This window comes from Doryrhamphus excisus, linkage group LG1 (genome assembly GCF_037039965.1).
Source record: "Doryrhamphus excisus strain RoL-2023G ecotype Guam linkage group LG1, RoL_Dexc_Guam_v1.1, whole genome shotgun sequence".
In the NCBI taxonomy this organism is placed as follows: domain Eukaryota; kingdom Metazoa; phylum Chordata; class Actinopteri; order Syngnathiformes; family Syngnathidae; genus Doryrhamphus; species Doryrhamphus excisus.
In genome coordinates, this window is record NC_136357.1 from 27,737,225 (window position 1) to 27,756,774 (window position 19,550).

At 30.7% G+C, this 19,550-nt stretch overlaps 1 protein-coding gene across 2 annotated transcripts in view; it reads right to left on the reverse strand.

Annotated features, from left to right (window-relative positions):
* mettl15 (methyltransferase 15, mitochondrial 12S rRNA N4-cytidine) overlaps positions 1–19,550 on the reverse strand; it is a 45,296-nt gene that overhangs the window by 19,196 nt on the left and 6,550 nt on the right. For both annotated transcript variants that reach the window (XM_058077046.2, XM_058077043.2), the window contains exon 3: positions 5,322–5,458. In XM_058077046.2, the coding sequence (XP_057933029.2) occupies positions 5,322–5,458 (137 nt within the window). The remainder of the gene's footprint in view (positions 1–5,321; positions 5,459–19,550) is intronic.

Here is a 19,550-nt window from a genome sequence, read left to right on the forward strand (position 1 = left end):
AGTCAAAAAGTTTGCCCACCCCGACTTTAAGAGATCATGACCGTGTGTGAATACCTGACACCTAAATCACATTCAATCCACTTTTGTCACCCAATTTTGGCTCTTCAACTTTTCATATTATTGCTTGTTTACAATAAATTGATGACTCCATTTTGGAAGCTATATTTTTTGAAAATGCAATCAATTCTTGTAATTTTCCAATATATATATTTTTTATTGAGGCCAATATAAAAACATTCATTCATTGACAATTTGGCATTTTTACTGATTAGTAATAGCATGGCTGTTCCTGCTACCCCCCGCCCCCCCTTCCACACACCTTCCTGTATGATTCATGCAGATTTCTCCACAACACCCACTAACCATGGCAGGGTCCTCCGTGGATGACAACGCAACCCATCCGACTAATTCCGCATTCATTCCATAATAATAGCAGTGGGAAGTCATTGGGAACTAATTGATAGCCATCTTGCCAGAATGGAGGATGTCCTTTGGCGGCCATTAGTTCAAGTGCAGCCCTTCTGATTGGTTGCTTAACCCATTCAGTACCAAAAACGTACTTATATCATTTTCAACCCCCCCCCCCCACCAGATCTCAACAAACTACTCAAACTACTCTTTTCCGGCCATAAAAACACTCATAGCATTTGATAATAGCTCGTTTATAGCGGTGAATTGGTCAGATTAATTAACTTAAATTAATTGACTATTTTAATTTGATTTTCTTTATATGGTTTAAACATTATTAGAGCCCGGTAGACATGAAATAACACCCCTATAGTCACCTGACAGCTAGCAAGCTAACAAGCTAGCATGCAAACCATTCATTTATTCATTCGTTTTCTACCGCCGATCCTCACGAGGGTCGCTTGAATTTATTTCTTCTTGTAAAAAAAAATATACCACTTCCACACGGAATCAGAGGATAACTTTTTTCGAGTTATCATCTGGAACGTACCACTTCCACACAACATCGGAGGATAACTTTTTTTCGAGTTATCATGTGGGACATTCCGTCCTGTGTTAAGTCGCTAATTAACCTAGCATTTCTTCTTAAAAAAAATAACCCAAAACCTACCACTTCCACACAAAATCGGAGGATAACTTTTTTCGAGTTATCATGTGGGACATTCCCTTCCTGTGTTAAGTCGCTAATTAACCTAGCATTTCTTCTTAAAAAAAATAACCCAAAACCTACCACTTCCACACAAAATCGGAGGATAACTTTTTTCGAGTTATCATGTGGGACATTCCCTTCCTGTGTTAAGTCGCTAATTAACCTAGCATTTCTTCTTTTAAAAAAACAAAAAAACAAAACGTACCACTTCCACACGGAATCGGAGGATAACTTTTTTCGAGTTATCATGTGGGACATTCCCTTCCTGTGTTAAGTCGCTAATTAACCTAGCATTTCTTCTTAAAAAAAAACAAAAAACGTACCACTTCCACACGGAATCGGAGGATAACTTTTTTCGAGTTATCACGTGCGACATTCCCTTCCTGTGTTAAGTCGCTAATTAACCTAGCATGTGGGATATTCCCTTCCAGTGTTAAGTCGCTAATTAACCTAGCATGTGGGACATTCCCTTACAGTGTTAAATTGCTAATTAACCTAGCATTTCTTCTTAAAAAAAATAACCGAAAACCTACCACTTCCACACAAAATCGGAGGATAACTTTTTTCGAGTTATCATGTGGGACATTCCCTTCCTGTGTTAAGTCGCTAATTAACCTAGCATTTCTTCTTAAAAAAAAAAACAAAAAACGTACCACTTCCACACGGAATCGGAGGATAACTTTTTTCGAGTTATCACGTGCGACATTCCCTTCCTGTGTTAAGTCGCTAATTAACCTAGCATGTGGGATATTCCCTTCCAGTGTTAAGTCGCTAATTAACCTAGCATGTGGGACATTCCCTTTCAGTGTTAAATTGCTAATTAACCTAGCATTTCTTCTTAAAAAAAATAACCGAAAACCTACCACTTCCACACAAAATCGGAGGATAACTTTTTTTGAGTTATCATGTGGGACATTCCCTTCCTGTGTTAAGTCGCTAATTAACCTAGCATTTCTTCTTAAAAAAAAACAAAAAACGTACCACTTCCACACGGAATCGGAGGATAACTTTTTTCGAGTTATCATGTGCGACATTCCCTTCCTGTGTTAAGTCGCTAATTAACCTAGCATGTGGGACATTCCCTTTCAGTGTTAAATTGCTAATTAACCTAGCATTTCTTCTTAAAAAAAATAACCGAAAACCTACCACTTCCACACAAAATCGGAGGATAACTTTTTTTGAGTTATCATGTGGGACATTCTCTTCCTGTGTTAAGTTGCTAATTAACCTAGCATTTCTTCTTTAAAAAAAACCAAAAAAAACTTACCACTTCCACACGGAATCGGAGGATAACTTTTTTCGAGTTATCATGTGGGACATCGTCGCTAATTAACCTAGCATGTGGGACATTCCCTTCCAGTGTTAAATTGCTAATTAACCTAGCATGTGGTACATTCCCTTCCAGTGGTAAGTCGCTAATTAACCTAGCATTTCTATATATTGGACTATAGTAGTGTAACAGTGACTATAGGGGTGTTATTTTTATGGCTAGAGGGCTCTGATACAAGGTCATAAACAGGTTTTTTTTATCCTGTAATGATGAAAATATGGCCTCACAAAGATGTAAAAGGGTGGAATCGAACTCGGGTCTCCCAGCTGTGAGCCCCCGACACACTACTATTTACCACAAATGTACTAAAACCAAACCTACACTTGACTTTATAAGACTATGCTATGCTAATTCAGACCAAGTCCACAACAAAAGGGGATAAAAAAAAAAAAATATCAATCATGGAAGGTTACTTTCACAAATTGATTTTTCCGGGGCGTCTTAAAAGAGGTTTAGCCACATCGGGGGCTTCGCACTTTGAGGTTACACTTTCTGAAAGACATGAAAACACACAGGAAGTGAGAAAATCCTTCAGGCCTGGCAGAGGATGCACTGCGTAGGCTGCCGGGGCTTTTTTTTTTTTTACTCAATCTTCCAATATTATTGGTTAATTGCAAGATTTCTCCATCTTCTCTCAACTTGCATCATGAGTAGGCGGGGAAGAGTTTACAGCCGGGGGTATATCGCCGCTGACAGAATAGCGTTTGGAAAAACTCTCTCTCTCTCTCTCGCTTAATTGTCCTTCCTCGCTCACAGGCACAGATTCCCTTGAGAGAGGTTTCCCCCGGAATCTACGTTAAAAAAAAAAAAAAAAAGATTCCTTCCCACGCCTGTGGTCGTTTTTGGAAAATCTCTTTTTTTTTTTTTTTTTATATCCTGGCTTGCTCATGGACACGCGTTCGCCGCCGCGTCGCCCTGGCATTCTGTCCTCGTGTCTCCCTGTTTTTTTTTGTTTTTTTTTTCACTTTATAACTTCTATAACCGGCTCCGAGTCTACTTCCTGCGCCCCCCCCCCCTCCTCTCGCATCTTATAGATCATTCCGTGGGAGGTATCTCCCCCTCACGCTTGCAGTCAGGGGGGGCCCTTACTCTGACAAACAACACGCCGGGCCCACCAGCAGTGCGTGGGGGGGAGAAAAGCTGGAAGTTAAGAAGAATTGATCTGATTGGATAAAGGAAGTCACTAACTCCCATCATATAAATAATAATAATATAAATTTATAATTTTTATAATTATTTTTGCAATGAATTTATAATGTAAATATATAATATAATATATAATATAAATTTATAATTTTTAAAAAAATTAATTTGCAATGAATTTGCTTAAATATTAGCATAAATTTGCATAAAAACTAGCGCAACCCAGGTCGAGGGCCTAACCGATTATGGAAAACTCACAAATAAATTTATAATTTTTATATTCATTTACAATGAATTTATAATATAAATATATAATATAATATATAATATACATATAATATAAATTTATCATAAAAATTAATTTGCAATGAATTAGCTTCATAAAAAATTAGCGCAACCCTGGTCGAGGGCCGAACCGATTATGGAAAACTCACAAATAAATTTAGAATTTTTATAATTCATTTCCAATGAATTTATAATAAAAATATATAATATAATATATAATATAAATTTATAATTTTAATAAAAATTAATTTGCGATGACTTCGCTTAATAAAAAATGAGCGCAACCCTGGTCGAGGGCCGAACTGATTATGGAAAACTCACAAATAAATTTATAATTTTTATAATTCATTTTGCAATGAATTTATAATATAAATATATAATATAAATATAATATCAATGTATAATTTTTATAAAAATTAATTTGCAATGAATTAGCTTAATAACAAATTAGCGCAACCCGGGTCGAGGGCCTAACCAATTATGAAAAACTCACAAATAAATTCATAATTTTTATAACTCATTTGCAATGAATTTATAATAAAAATATATAATATATAATATAAATATAATATGAATTCATAATTTTCATAAAAATTAATTTGCAATGAATTAGCTTCATAAAAAATTAGCGCAACCCTAGTCGAGGGCCTAACCGATTATGGAAAACTCACATATGAATTTACAATTTTTATAATTAATTTACAATGAATTTATAATATAAATCTATAATATAATATATAGTATAAATATAATATAAATTTAGAATTTTTATAAAAATTTATTTGCAATGAATTAGCTTAATAAAGAATTAGCTTAATAAAAAATTAGCGCAACCCCGGTCGAGGGTCGAACCGATTATGGAAAACTCACAAATAAATTTAGAATTTTTATAATTCATTTACAATGAATTTATAATATAAATATATAATATGTTGTCAAAAGTTGTATTATAAAAAAAAGGGTCACAATTTTATGAGAATGAATGTGATATTATGAGGAAAAATAACAGAATTTTAGTAGCATAATGTTGAAATATTCAAGAAAAATATCATATAAAAAAATGTTACATTTTGGAAAATTTGGAGAAAAATCAAAAATTTTAAATAAGGAAGTTGAAATATTTTTTTTAAAAACTGAATAAATGTAAAAAAAAAAAATTAATGATAATTAAGTTTAAAAAAAATATATATATATAAAATATATTCTAAAAAAGGTCAGAGGTTAGCGGTATGTGATTGGACACGGGCAAGCGGCGAAGCCCGGGGCGAGGAATGCGGTAGTCTATCACACCTCCGTGTGTTTTCACGGCTAACGACCACCAAAAAGGTGAAGCTGTCAAGCGTGACATTAAAAAGGCTAAAACACGGACGGCCATCTTGTATAAACATTTGCTTAGACGCGCGCTAGCACGGCCTTGCCGTTTTTAAGCGCTAGTAAATGACTTACGGATGTTCCTGGGCTAGCTGCCGGGCCAGGACGATAGCCGAGGGATCTCGGTCTAAGGCCAGGATGCTGACATCGGAAACGGTATCGAGTATTGCTTTGGCGTGACCGCCGCCGCCAAACGTCATGTCGAGGACGGCCTGGATGGGAGCAAACAGACAACAACAAAAAATATGATTTCATTTATGGTGCGTTTATATCAACATGCATATTTAAGCAAATGCTAGCATCCTTTGTTTACATGAACCATTGACCAAGAGAGACTGACCCGGTCTTGGTCTTTCTGACTGACCAGGGTCTTTACCAAGGGTCTTTACCAAGGGTCTTTACCAAAGGTCTTTCCAGGTCTTTACCAAGGGTCTTTCTGACTGACCAAGGTCTTTACCAAAGGTCTTTACCAAAGGTCTTTACCAAAGGTCTTTACCAAAGGTCATTTACCAAAGGTCTTTCCAGGTCTTTACCAAAGGTCTTTCTGACTGACCAAGGTCTTTACCAAAGGTCTTTACCAAAGGTCTTTACCAAAGGTCTTTACCAAAGGTCATTTACCAAAGGTCTTTCCAGGTCTTTACCAAAGGTCTTTCTGACTGACCAAGGTCTTTCCAGGTCTTTACCAAAGGTCTTTCCAGGTCTTTACCAAAGGTCTTTCCAGGTCTTTACCAAAGGTCTTTCCAGGTTTTTACAAAAGGTCTTTCTGACTGACCAAGGTCTTTCCAGGTCTTTACCAAAGGTCTTTACCAAATGTCTTTCCAGGTCTTTACCAAAGGTCTTTCTGATTGACCAAAGTCTTTCCAGGTCTTTACCAAAGGTCTTTCCATGTCTTTACCAAAGGTCTTTCCATTTCTTTACCAAAGGTCTTTCTGACTGACCAAGGTCTTTCCAGGTCTTTACCAAAGGTCTTTCCAGGTGTTCATGACTGACCAAGGTCTTTCCAGGTCTTTACCAAGGGTCTTTCTGACTGGAAAGACAAAAACCGAGAGAATGACCCGGTGTTACAAGATTGACTGGGTCAATCTCTCGGTTTCGTCTTTCTGACTGACCAAGGTCTTTCCAGGTCTTTACCAAAGGTCTTTCTGACTGACCAAGATCTTTCCAGGTCTTTACCCAAGGTCTTTCTGACTGACCAAGGTCTTTCCAGGTCTTTACCAAAGGTCTTTCTGACTGACCGGGTCAATCTCTCGGTTTTTGTCTTTTTGGTCTTTCTGACTGACCAAGGTCTTTCCAGGTCTTTACCAAAGGTCTTTCCAAGTCTTTACCAAAGGTTTTTCCAGGTCTTTACCAAAGGCTTTTCCAAGTCTTTACCAGGGTCTTTGCAGGCCCATATAAGCCGATTTTTTTTTGCTAATATCTAGCGCTGTCAATCGATTAAAATTTAATAGTGATTAATCGCATTTTTGTCCATAGTTAACTCACAATTAATCGCATTTAAATAAAGTCATTCAAAAAGATTCCATTCGGAAAGAAGAAAAACTGACGTAAACGTGGCTCGTTGTAGGTCAGAAAAGTGGAATTATGATATAATATTAATATCAATTCATTTTTTTTCACTGTGTGGCCGTCGTTGGAAAAAGGTTTGAACGCCCCCCCCCCCCCGGGTTTGAAGGAGAGAAAGTAAAGATGAGAATTCACATGAGTGAAGCCTATTTTCCGTTATGGGAATAGTGAAAGAGACATGAAATGACACAGAAGGAAACATTCGCTAACCCCCCCCCCCCCCCCAAAGAAAAAAAAACATGCGGATCAATAAGTGACGTGGAAGGTGGGCTGTGTGCGTGCATGTGTGAGGAAAGAAATGATCAATGGCGGTTCCCCTCTCCTTTTCAGCGCACAGCAGCAGACAGGGAGGGGGGGTGCGGGAGGTGGGGGGGGGGGGTGTGGGCTAGCGGGATGAGTCACACGCATAATGAACTTGCCTGTTGTGCTATTCAATACGAAAAAAAAAAAAAAGGGAACGCGGGGGGGTAAAAAAAAAAAAAAAAAAAAAAAAAAAGTGGACTGGCTTTTATCAAAAGCGGACGACTTACACTTAAACAACCGTGAGACAAATCGAAAAATAAATAATCTCGATGAAGATACGGATGGATGAAAAAAAACGAAAAAAAAAAAAAAAAAAATGGCGGCATCTGTTTATTTTCCATGACGCTACGGCTGCAGTATAAACCTTTTTCACCTCATTTATACACAAAAAATGCTTACAAGGTCGTTTAGTTTGAGTGACAGACAAGCGGAACAAGTCAGGTGATGACGGGGATGACATCAAACTTGGGAATGAGTCATCCGTATCCGTATTTCACCGGGAGAGGTGCTAAGCGAAAACCTGACTGGGGGTCATTAAACCCCCGATATTCCATACCTAATTACAGTAATTACGCCATTTTTGTTCCCTAGAGAGATGGTGTGTTCAGGGTTCCGAAAGATTTGACATTTTAAAATTCAGGACTTAGACGCGTATTACTGGCGAGGCAATGATTAATTAATTTGATTAATTAATTAATTAATTACTATTTTGGTGTTTGATTAGTAATTAGATTGGAAATATTGTCTGATTTGTACGACTGGTGGATTCGGATCACGGTGGAAATTTTTTATAATATAAAATAAATATAATATATAATATGCATTTTTTAAATATTTTTTAAAAATGTAAACATTTTTTAAAATTTTTTTTTAGATTTTTTTTATTTTTTAAATTTTTTTTTATAATAATTCATTTACAATGATTTTATAATATAAATATATAATATACAATATAAATGTATAATTTTATAATAATAAATTTTCAATGAATTAGCTTCATAAAAAATTAGCGCAACCCTGGTCGAGGGCCTATTATGGAAAACTGACAAAATATTTGGTAGTTACAGCTATTTTAAAAAATAAATAAATAAAACAATAAAAATTTAAAAAATCAACAGTAATTTTACAAAAAAAATACTAATTTTCCCCCAAAAAACCATCATAATATTATGACGGAAAGTAACATAATTTTAGTAACATATAAAGTTGAACAATGATTAATGAATGAAAAATAGTTGAAGAAAAAAAAAAAGTTGTAGAAAAAAATTGTAATATTATGACAAGAAAGTTGAGATAGTTGGAAAATATAAAAATATATATACATAAAAAATTGAAAAAATACTGTAATTTTATGATAAGTCAAAATATATATATATATATCTGTCAAAAGTTGTATTATAAAAAAATTTAAAAAGTGATATTATGAGGAAAAATAACTAAAAAAATTACTGAAAAAATGTAAAAAAAAAAAAAACAGCTGTAATTTTAGTCCTATCTAAAATATTGGCTTTTTTTTGCTGAAAACCGTTTTTTTTTGCTGAACCTTTAACATGAACATGAATCAAACATAAGATTTTTTTTCCGGGTACATGATACCATACAGCATCCATATCAAACTTGCGCGGGCCGCGCTAACATTAAACTTTCATATCAAGGCGGGGGACCTCAAACTGGTGTCCGGCGGGCCACATTTGGCCCGCGGGCCGCGTGTTTGAGACCCTCAGTGTAGACATTGAAAGGGTGAAGGAAAATAAATTTCCGGGGATCACAATGGATGAAAATATACTATATACGTATATAGTATATATAGCAAGCAACAAAAGTGGCGTTTATTCAATATACTCAGCAGGCTACTCTCAAAAAATGCTTGATAAATTATTTCCCCCCGCTTGTTGGGGCTTCACTCAGCTGTCTTGAACCAGTCATGATGTGCTATATATATATCACTATATCGACACTTATTATGGTACCCATTATGTCATTGGATGCTAATATCACCTCGTACTTTCATGCTTTCAGTATAAAATAAAGGAACCATTTTTAACAAATGGTCGCTGATTTGTGGTTTACTGGAGTATTTATTAGTCCATGAAATATCAAAAGACAAAAGTATATGTAGAATTATATGTAGCATTTTGGCCACTAGGTGGCAGTGATGTTACATTATTGAGACTCCTCCCATTCAGTGTGGAAGTGGTAAGTTCGTGGCCAACTTTAGGGGTGTTGGTTTGTGTCTAAAGGGCTCTAATCATGGTAAAGATTGTATGTAGAATATTATAACTAAATAGATGTATAACTTTTATAACTAATTTTAATAAATAACAACAATGAAAATAAAATAAATAACAATAAAAATGGAACAATCGACAGTAATTTTCCAAAAAAAAAATACTAACATTAAACTTTCATATCAAGGCGGGGGGCCTCAAACTGGTGTCCGGCGGGCCACATTTGGCCCGCGTGCCACGTGTTTGAAACCCTCGGTGTAGACATTGAAAGGGTGAAGGAAAATAAATTTCCGGGGATCACAATGGATGAAAATATACTATATACGTATATATATATAGCAAGCAACAAAAGTGGCGTTTATTCAATATACTCAGCAGGCTACTCTCAAAAAATGCTTGATGAATTATTTCCCCCCGCTTGTTGGGGCTTCACTCAGCTGTCTTGAACCAGTCATGATGTGCTATATATATATCACTATATCGACACTTATTATGGTACCCATTATGTCATTGTAATGCTAATATCACCTCGTACTTTCCGTGTTTGAGACCCCTGATATAAAACTTCTTATATCTGTTGTCTATTAAAAAAAACAAACAAACTTGCATGCAATATCTGCCTTTCCCAGCAGAGGGAACAGGAGAGTTAGGAGTAAAGCGAGTAGTGCAGTGTGACACTTTAGCAGGCATTCTTAATAAGCGATATTGAACCCCAATGCATTATGGGCTTTTGCTTGGTTATGTTATGTTATGCAGTAAAAATACAAAATTAAAAAATAAAAGGAATTCAGTGGAAAATTTTGCAAACATAGCCGATGCGGTTATGAAAAAACAAACTGGTCTCAGGTCTGAATTCATTATGAAAAAAGGGGGTGCGGGAACCTGAGAGAAGCCGGAGTACTCACCTAAATCCTACCTGTGACTCCCAAAGCCCAGGTCAGTTACAGCGAGGGATCTAGTTTTTACAGATCTTGTTACACCAAACAGACAGACCATTAGGGAGACAGAGACGCGGGTGCAGGATCGCTTTTCTCGTCGCGTCCGTTGCCATGGCAAGAGTTGAAGCTAACCGGTTTGCATTTCTTCCTCTGGTATACAAAAGTTCATGCTGAGACACAATTTGCGGACGGTCCCATATTTGCATGTCGTATTCCTCGTTGGGCTATACTGGATTCCTGGCGTACTTGGAAATATTTGATTTTTGAAAACTGAGGAAAAAAATATTTGGTAGTTACAGCTATTTAAAAAAAAATAAACAATAAAAAATTGAAAAATCAACAGTAATTTTACAAAAAAAAACAAATTTTCCAAGAAAAACATCATAATATTATGATGAAATATTTAGAAATACTTTAGAAATATTTGATTTTTAAATACTGACAAAAAAATATATTTGGTAGTTACAGCTATTTAAAATAAAACAATAAAAAATTGAAAAATCAACAGTAATTTTACAAAAAAAATACAAATTTTCCAAGAAAAACATCATAATATTATGACAAAATATTTAGAAATACTTTAAAAATATTAGATTTTTGAAAACTGCAAAAAAAAATTTGGTAGTTACAGCTATTAAAAAAACAAAACAAATAAAACAATAAAAATGGAAAAATCAACAGTAATTTTCCAAAAAAAAAAACAAATTTTCCAAGAAAAACATCATAATATTATGACAAAATATTTAGAAATACTTTAGAAATATTTGATTTTTGAAAACTGACAAAAAAAAATTTGGTAGTTACAGCTATTTTTAAAAAACAACAAATAAAACAATAAAAATGGAAAAATCAACAGTAATTTTACAAAAAAAATAAAAATTTTCCAAGAAAAACATCATAATATTATGACAAAATATTTAGAAATACTTTAGAAATATTAGATTTTTGAAAACTGACAAAAAAAATATTTGGTAGTTACAGCTATTTAAAAAAACAAAACAAATAATTTTTAAATTTTTTTTAATTTAAAAAAGTGGTGGATTTTTTTAATTTAATAAATAAATGTGTGAAAATAAAAAATATCTATACATTAAATAATAAAATTATAGATTACAGACAAATCGATGTAAAAAAGACTTAAACTAAAATGAAAAAAATTTACAAAATTTTTAAATCACTTAAGTAAATATGTGAAAATAAAATAAAAAATTATACATTAAATAATAAAATTATAGATTATAGACTGAATCGATATAAAAAAGACTTAAACTAAAATGAACATTTTTTATTTTTTTTAAATCACTTAAGTAATTGTGTGAAAATAAAATAAAAAATTATACATTAAATAATAAAATTATAGATTATAGACTAAATCAATATAAAAAAGACAAACTAAAATGAAAAAAATTTTAAATTTTTTTAAATCACTTAAATAAATATGTGAAAATAAAATAAAAAAATATACATTAAATAATAAAATTATAGATTATAGACTGAATCGATATAAAAAAGACTTAAACTAAAATGAACATTTTTTATTTTTTTTTAAATCACTTAAGTAAATGTGTGAAAATAAAATAAAAAATTATACATTAAATAAAAAAATTATAGATTATAGACTAAATCGATATGAAAAAGACTTAAACTTAAATGAATTAAAAAAAATATTAAAATCACTTAAGTAAATGTGTGAAAATAAAATTTAAAATGATTTAAATTACATTAAATTAATTAAATTACAGAATTTATAGAGAGAAATATTTTTTACAAAAATGAAAAGTCCATTGACTGCAACAAAACTCCCAAAAGCATAACGACTTAATTGAAGAGAAAATAAGGAATAAGGTCAAATATGATGCAGTGCATCCTTTCAAAATGATTACATGCTTCATTGGAAGATTTATTTTAAGTGTGACACCGCCATCAATGCAGTGCGACATGTAAACAAAGCAAACTATATAAAGCTGGTGAGAGTGGGGGGGTCGGGGGGGGGGGGGTGGAATCATGTAAGTATATTCACAAAATGTAAAGAAGCATCAGGCTTTTTTCTCCTGAAGGTGAATTCCACGCCACTAAAAGGAGACAAAAGAAGAACAGGGCCAAGTCCATTAGCGTGGGGGGGTGGGGGTGCGCGGGGGGGGGAGACGGGTCCAGCTAAATGAAGGTCCTGTGGTGGAAAAGGATGCTAATAGGAGGGGGGGGAGAAAAATCTGGAGGCATTTAGGAAGATGCTCCCAGTAGTTTGAAGACTACATTGACAATACAGTATGGACTAAAAAGGGACAAGATGGGGGGCGGGGGGGGGGGTGGCTTGAGGGAAAAGGGGGGGTGGGCGGAAGGACTGACTTGCAAACACTTTATGAATATTTTCATGCTTTCAGTACAAAATAAAGGAATAATTTTTAATAAATGGTCGCTGATTTGTGGTTTACTGGAGTATTTATTAGTCCATGAAATATCAAAAGACAATATGAAATATGTAGCATTTTGGCCACTAGGTGGCAGTGATGTTACATTATTGAGACTCCTCCCACTCAGTGTGGAAGTGGTAAGTTTGTGGCTAAACTTTAGGGGTGTTGGTTTGTGTCTAAAGGGCTCTCATCATGGTAAAGATTATAAAATATTATTATAACTAATTTTATATTATTCTATAAATTAAATTAAATTAAATTAAATTAAATTAAATTAAATTAAATTAAATTAAATTAAATTAAATTAAATTAAATTAAATTAAATTAAATTAAATTAAAAATACAACTTCGGTTTCCCACAACATATTCGATATAGTCTATATTTTCCTTAATATTTCAACCCTATGCTACTGAAATTTGTCATTTTATTACAAGTTTATTGTTGTTTCTCCAATTTTTTTTTTACTTTATTCTTGTAAAATTAGTGTGGAAGTGGTAAGTTCATGGCTAACTATAGGGGTGTTAGTTTGTGTCTAAAGGGCTCTAATCATGGCAAAGATTGTATGTAGAATATTATAACTAAATAGATTCATACATTTTATAGCTAATTTTATATTATTCTATATATAAACATTATATACATATAAATATGCACATACATATTTGTCATTATATTACAAGTTTATTTTTGTAAAAATTTGATTTTTTTTCTCCAAATATTTTTTTTTACTTTATTCTTGTAAAATTACCGATACAAATATTCGTTCACAAAAACTGCTCCCATTTAATATGAGATAATATGAGTGTAAAGATAACTATAGGGGTGTTAGTTTGAGTCTAAAGGGCTTTAATAATGGTAAAGATTGTATATGGAATTTTTATATTATTTCCCAAGCTAATTTTATAACCTCAGTTTCCCACAACATATATAATATATTTTATGTTATTCTTAATATTTCAACTCGATGCTACAAAATTTTATTATTATTATTATTATTATTATTATTATTATTATTATTATTATTATTATTATTATTATTATTATTATTATTATTATTATTATTATTATTATTATTATTATTATTATTGTAAAAATGTGACTTTTTTCTCCTAATATTTTTATTTATTTATTTTTGTAAAATTATATATATTATATATATATATATAAAATTATAGATATTTTACATAAAATATTTTATATTATATTTTACATAAAAATAAGTCTATAAATCTCTCTATAATCTATAAATTAATGCTTCTTAAAATTGCAGCTATTAGATTTTTTTTAAATACATATTTAGGTAGCAAATACGCAGCGTACCAACCATTCCGTGCCGTACCGCATATTTCAAAACAGAAAGCAGCTAGTAAAGACGTGGCCGTGGACACAAGGAAACAAGGGCGAGGAAATAAGGAAACACGGTGAGCGGTGTCATGTAATGTCAAGCAGACATGCTCTCCCCTCCAAAATTAGTCAGAGTAAGCAACGAGTGGGAGCGCTGGAGCTGAGAATAACGGCAGCGAATACAGATTGTGTTGCTAACGCAGATAAGGTCACCGCCTCACACTTTTACACGGCTTTGTCTAATAATGCTTTAGCAATGAGACTTTTTTTATTTTTTATTATTATTGTTATTCCGTGTATTTTTGTCTTTGGCCGAGTTGTTCACTACATTTCATACGTCAACAAGACTCCCATCTGTCATGAATTGGGCCCGTTTCGCTCAAATATTGATCATAAATCTGGCCAAATCTATACAAGGGGGCGTTTCTTTGCTGAGGTCATTGATCCAGGTGATTACTGCCTGAGACTGGCTACAATAAAAGGCATCTTCAGAAGTTGATTGGTGTTTGTGACAGGTGGCAGAGTCTAAAAAGCAGCCTAAATGGGAAAAAAAAATCAGTAGTTTTATGGAACGGAATGGCCTTTAACCAGGCTGCACGGTGGTCGAGTGGTTAGCAAGCAGATCTCACAGCGAGGAGACCCGAGTCAAACAAAAAAACAAATCAATTAAAACAGAGTTCAGTAAAAAAACTGAGTAAACGATACATTAAAATACAATATCCATACAATCATTCAGAGCTAAAAACAAGTAATTATTATTAGTATAATTATTATTATTATTATTATTATTATTATTATTATTATTAATAATAATAATAATAATAATAATAATAATAATAATAATAATTATTATTATTATTATTATTATTATTATTATTATTATTATTATTATTAGATGCTAATAACAATTATTATTATTATTAATAATAATAACAATTATTAATTATAATTATTAATTATGAATTATTATTATTATTATTAATAATAATAATAATAATAATAATAATAATAATTATTATTATTATTATTATTATTATTATTAGTAGTAGTAGTAGTATAATAATAATAATAATAATAATAATAATAATAATAATAATAATAATTATTATTATTATTATTATTATTATTATTATTATATTATTATTATTATTATTATTATTATTATTATTATTGTTATTATTATTGTTATTATTATTGTTATTATTAATATTATTATATTAATCATTATTATTATTTTTATTAATAATAATAATAATAATAATAATAATAATTATTATTATTATTATTATTATTATTATTTACTCCGTTTTTTTACTCAACTTTATTAAGTTTTTACTCAACTTTATTAATAATAATAATAATAATAATTATTATTATTATTATTATTATTATTATTATTATTATTATTATTATTATTATTGTTATTATTATTATTATTATTATTATTATTATTACTATTATTATTATTATTATTATTATACATTTTATTTGTATAGCGCTTTATAAAGTACTCAAAGATGCTTTACAGTAAAGAAAAAATAAATAAAAATAAAGTTGAGTAAAAAAAGTAAACGAGTAAACGATACATTAAAATACAATATCCATACATTCATTCAGAGCTATAAACAATGCTATTATTAATAATAACAATAATACATTTTATTTGTATTGCGCTTTTTAAAGTACTTAAAGATGCTTTACAGTGAAGAAAAAATAAAAATAGAGTAAAAAAATAGAGTAAAAAAACAGAGTAAACGATACATTACATTTTGAGTTGTTTCATGCAATCTATTTTTTTTTCTATTTTTTTTTAGCCTTTTTTTCAATTCTTCCCACTCCTTTTTGGATGCGCTACGCAGTGAAAGAAGATGCTCGTGAATAATGAATCATTGGAATCAAACACTCCATCTAGGGATGCCAGGGCTGATTGACGGACAGATATTAGGTCTGGGTCGGGTAAAGTTGGGTGCGAGGTCATTGTTGAAATTGAAATTAATTGAAATAAATTGTATTTAAAAATAACATTAAATTATATAGAAAATAATTGAAATAAAATAATTACAAAATATAAAATTCATTGAATATTTTTTAAAATATTATTAAATTAATTCAAATACATTAATTATTCATTTTCTATTGCTTATCCTCACGATGGTCGTGTGGGGTGCTGGAGCCTATCCCAGCCGTCTTCAGGCAAGAGGCGGGGTACACCCTGGACTGGTCGGCAGCCAATCACAGGGCACATATACACAAACAACCATTCACACTCATGCTAACATGCTAACAATGCCAAATCTTTATATCCGTCTACCAAAGAAAATGGCTAAAAAAAAACTGTACACAATATTGGCACAACATTGAAATTAAAAATGCGGTCGTTAATTAACATTTAACATTTTTTTGCGGGACAACAATAATTTTATTATTTAATGTATAATTTTATATTTTATTTTCACACATTTATTTATTAAATTAAAAAAATCCACCATTTTTTTTTATTTAAAAATTGTAAAAATTAAAAAAAATTTGTTTGTCATTTTAGTCTTTTTTTAATGTAGATTTAGTCTTTATTTATTTTTATATATGTATATATTTATTTATAGAAATCCAGTAAATATTTTTTGTTTGTTTTTAAATGGCCTATGTCATATGGTGGTCATCCAACCCTCGTCTATCCGAGGAGAAGCACTCATTGTCGGACACACTTTGTCAGGGACGCCGCTAACCCCCCCCCCCCCTCTCCGCCTCACCCATTTGCACTAATCTCGTTGTTGAAATGCCCAATCAAGCAATACTTGGATCTTGAATGTCCTTATACCAAAAAAAAAAATCTGCTAACTGAATTTCTGGTATTACTGTAGGCTTTATTGCAATATTTACAGTTGTTCCTGTTATGAGAGTGTGGGTATGCTAATCAGATCCATACCCTGTGGACTGCTGTATTGGGATGACTCATTCCTGCAACACATGCTCCTCTGGTGTGTGGAAGGTCCACCTGCATTATCTTTGGGCTATACTGTATTCCTGATGTACTTAGAAATAGCCCATTTTTACTCCTCATGACATAATACTTTCATAAATCCCTCTAGAATGCAATTGGTATATGTCATTTATGTTCAAATATGACATAGGCTATTTAAAAACAAACAAAAAATATTTACTGGATTTATATAAATAAATATATACATATATATAAATAAATAAAGACAAAATCTACATTAAAAAAGACTAAAATGACAAACATTTTTTTTAATTTTTAAAATTTTTAAATTAAAAAAAATGGTGGAATTTTTTCATTTTATAAATAAATGTGTGAAAATAAAATAAAAAAGTATACATTAAATAATAAAATTATAGTCTATAGACTAAATTGATATATAAAAAAGACTTAAACTAAAATGAATTAAAAAAAAAATTAAATCACTGAAGTAAATGTGTGAAAATAAAATTTAAAATGATTTAAATTACTCCTAATAAAAATAAATATTTGCTGGATTTGTATAAATAAATATATACATATATATAAATAAATACAGACTAAATCTACATAAAAAGACTAAAATGACAAACATTTTTTTTTTAATTTTTAAAAAGTTTTAATTTTAAAAAGTGGTGGAATTTTTTTTATTTAATAAATAAATGTGTGAAAATAAAATAAAAAAGTATACATTAAATAATAAAATTATAGTCTATAGACTAAATTGATATATAAAAAAGACTTAAACTAAAATGAATTTAAAAAAAAATTAAATCACTTAAGTAAATGTGTGAAAATAAAATTTAAAATGATTTAAATTACTCCTAATAAAAATAAATATTTGCTGGATTTGTATAAATAAATATAGACATATATATAAATAAATACAGACTAAATCTACATAAAAAGACTAAAATGACAAACAATTTTTTTTTTAATTTTTAAAAATTTTTAGTTTTAAAAAGTGGTGGATTTTTTTTTTATTTAATAAATAAATGTGTGAAAATAAAATAAAAAAGTATACATTAAATAATAAAATTATAGTCTATAGACTAAATTGATATATAAAAAAGACTTAAACTAAAATGAATTTTTAAAAAAATTAAATCACTTAAGTAAATGTGTGAAAATAAAATTTAAAATGATTTAAATTACTCCTAATAAAAATAAATATTTGCTGGATTTGTATAAATAAATATATACATATATAAATAAATACAGACTAAATCTACATGAAAAAGACTAAAATGACAAACAAAATTATTATTATTTTTTTATTTTAAAAATTTAAAAAGTGATGGATTTTTTTTTTAATGTAATAAATAAATGTGTGAAAATAAGTTTGATTCCCCTCTCAGGCATCTCTGTGTGGAGTTTGCATGCTCTCCCCAATAAAATAAAATTTAAAATTTTATTTAAAAAAAATAATAAATAAAATAAATAAATAAAATCAAATAATAAATAAATAAAATTTAAAAAATAAAATTACTCAATAAAATTGGTATTTGCATGTTGCAGTTTGCATGTTCTCTCCGAGCAGGGGAGTTTTCTCCGGATATTCCGGTTTCCATAAGTGAATTTCCAGGCTGCTTGAAAAAAAAAAAAAAAAAAACGGTTCCAGGACGGAACCTTGTGGGACACCAAAATATTTGGTACGTTGTGTGGACTGTATTTATGGACCACAAACCGGACGTCTGTTTTTTGTCGAGAGGGCGTAGGAGTGGTTAGCACCCAGGCCTCACAGCTAAGAAACTCGAGTTCGATTCCCCCCTCAGGCATCGCATGTTCTCCCCAATAAAATAAAATTAAAAATTTTATTACAAAACAATAAATAAAATAAATGAATAAAATCAAATAATAAATAAAAAAATAAATAAATAAAATCAAATAATAAATTTAAATATAATAAATCAATAAATAAAATTTTTAAAAAAATTAATTACTCAATAAAATTGGTATTTGCATGTTGCAGTTTGCATGGTCTCCCCCAGCAAAATAAAATACTAAATATAAATAATAATAATATAAATAAATATATAAATAATATGCAGACTAAGACCGATAGATCTCTGACATCCCTGATCCTTTTAGTGAATTATGCTGGATCTGAAGCTTTTGCGGCTTCGGCTTCATATGCCCTCTTTTCAGAAGCAGTCAACACTTTCTACACAATGAAAATAAAAAAATCCCAGAGAGCTCAAAAAAAAAACTCCATCCCATGGGGCCGTGCTGTTTGGTTTTGGCTCAAAATACACACAACCTGCAAGAAATGGCAACATCGTGACAAACGACATGTTTGAAGTGCATCCTGCACAACAAATATGAAAGATGAAGGTCATAAATATTTACTTGTAAATGTAATCAAATGTGAGCATGAAGTCCAACTATGAAAACAATGTTAAACCCATTAAATGCTTTAAAAACGTATAATAAAATGTGTTTTTTAAAGTAAAAAAAAAAAACATTTGTCTGCATTAGAACAGATGGTGACTCACGCCTCTTGCTGATCTTGCTAAAAAAAAAAAAAAAAAAAGTACTT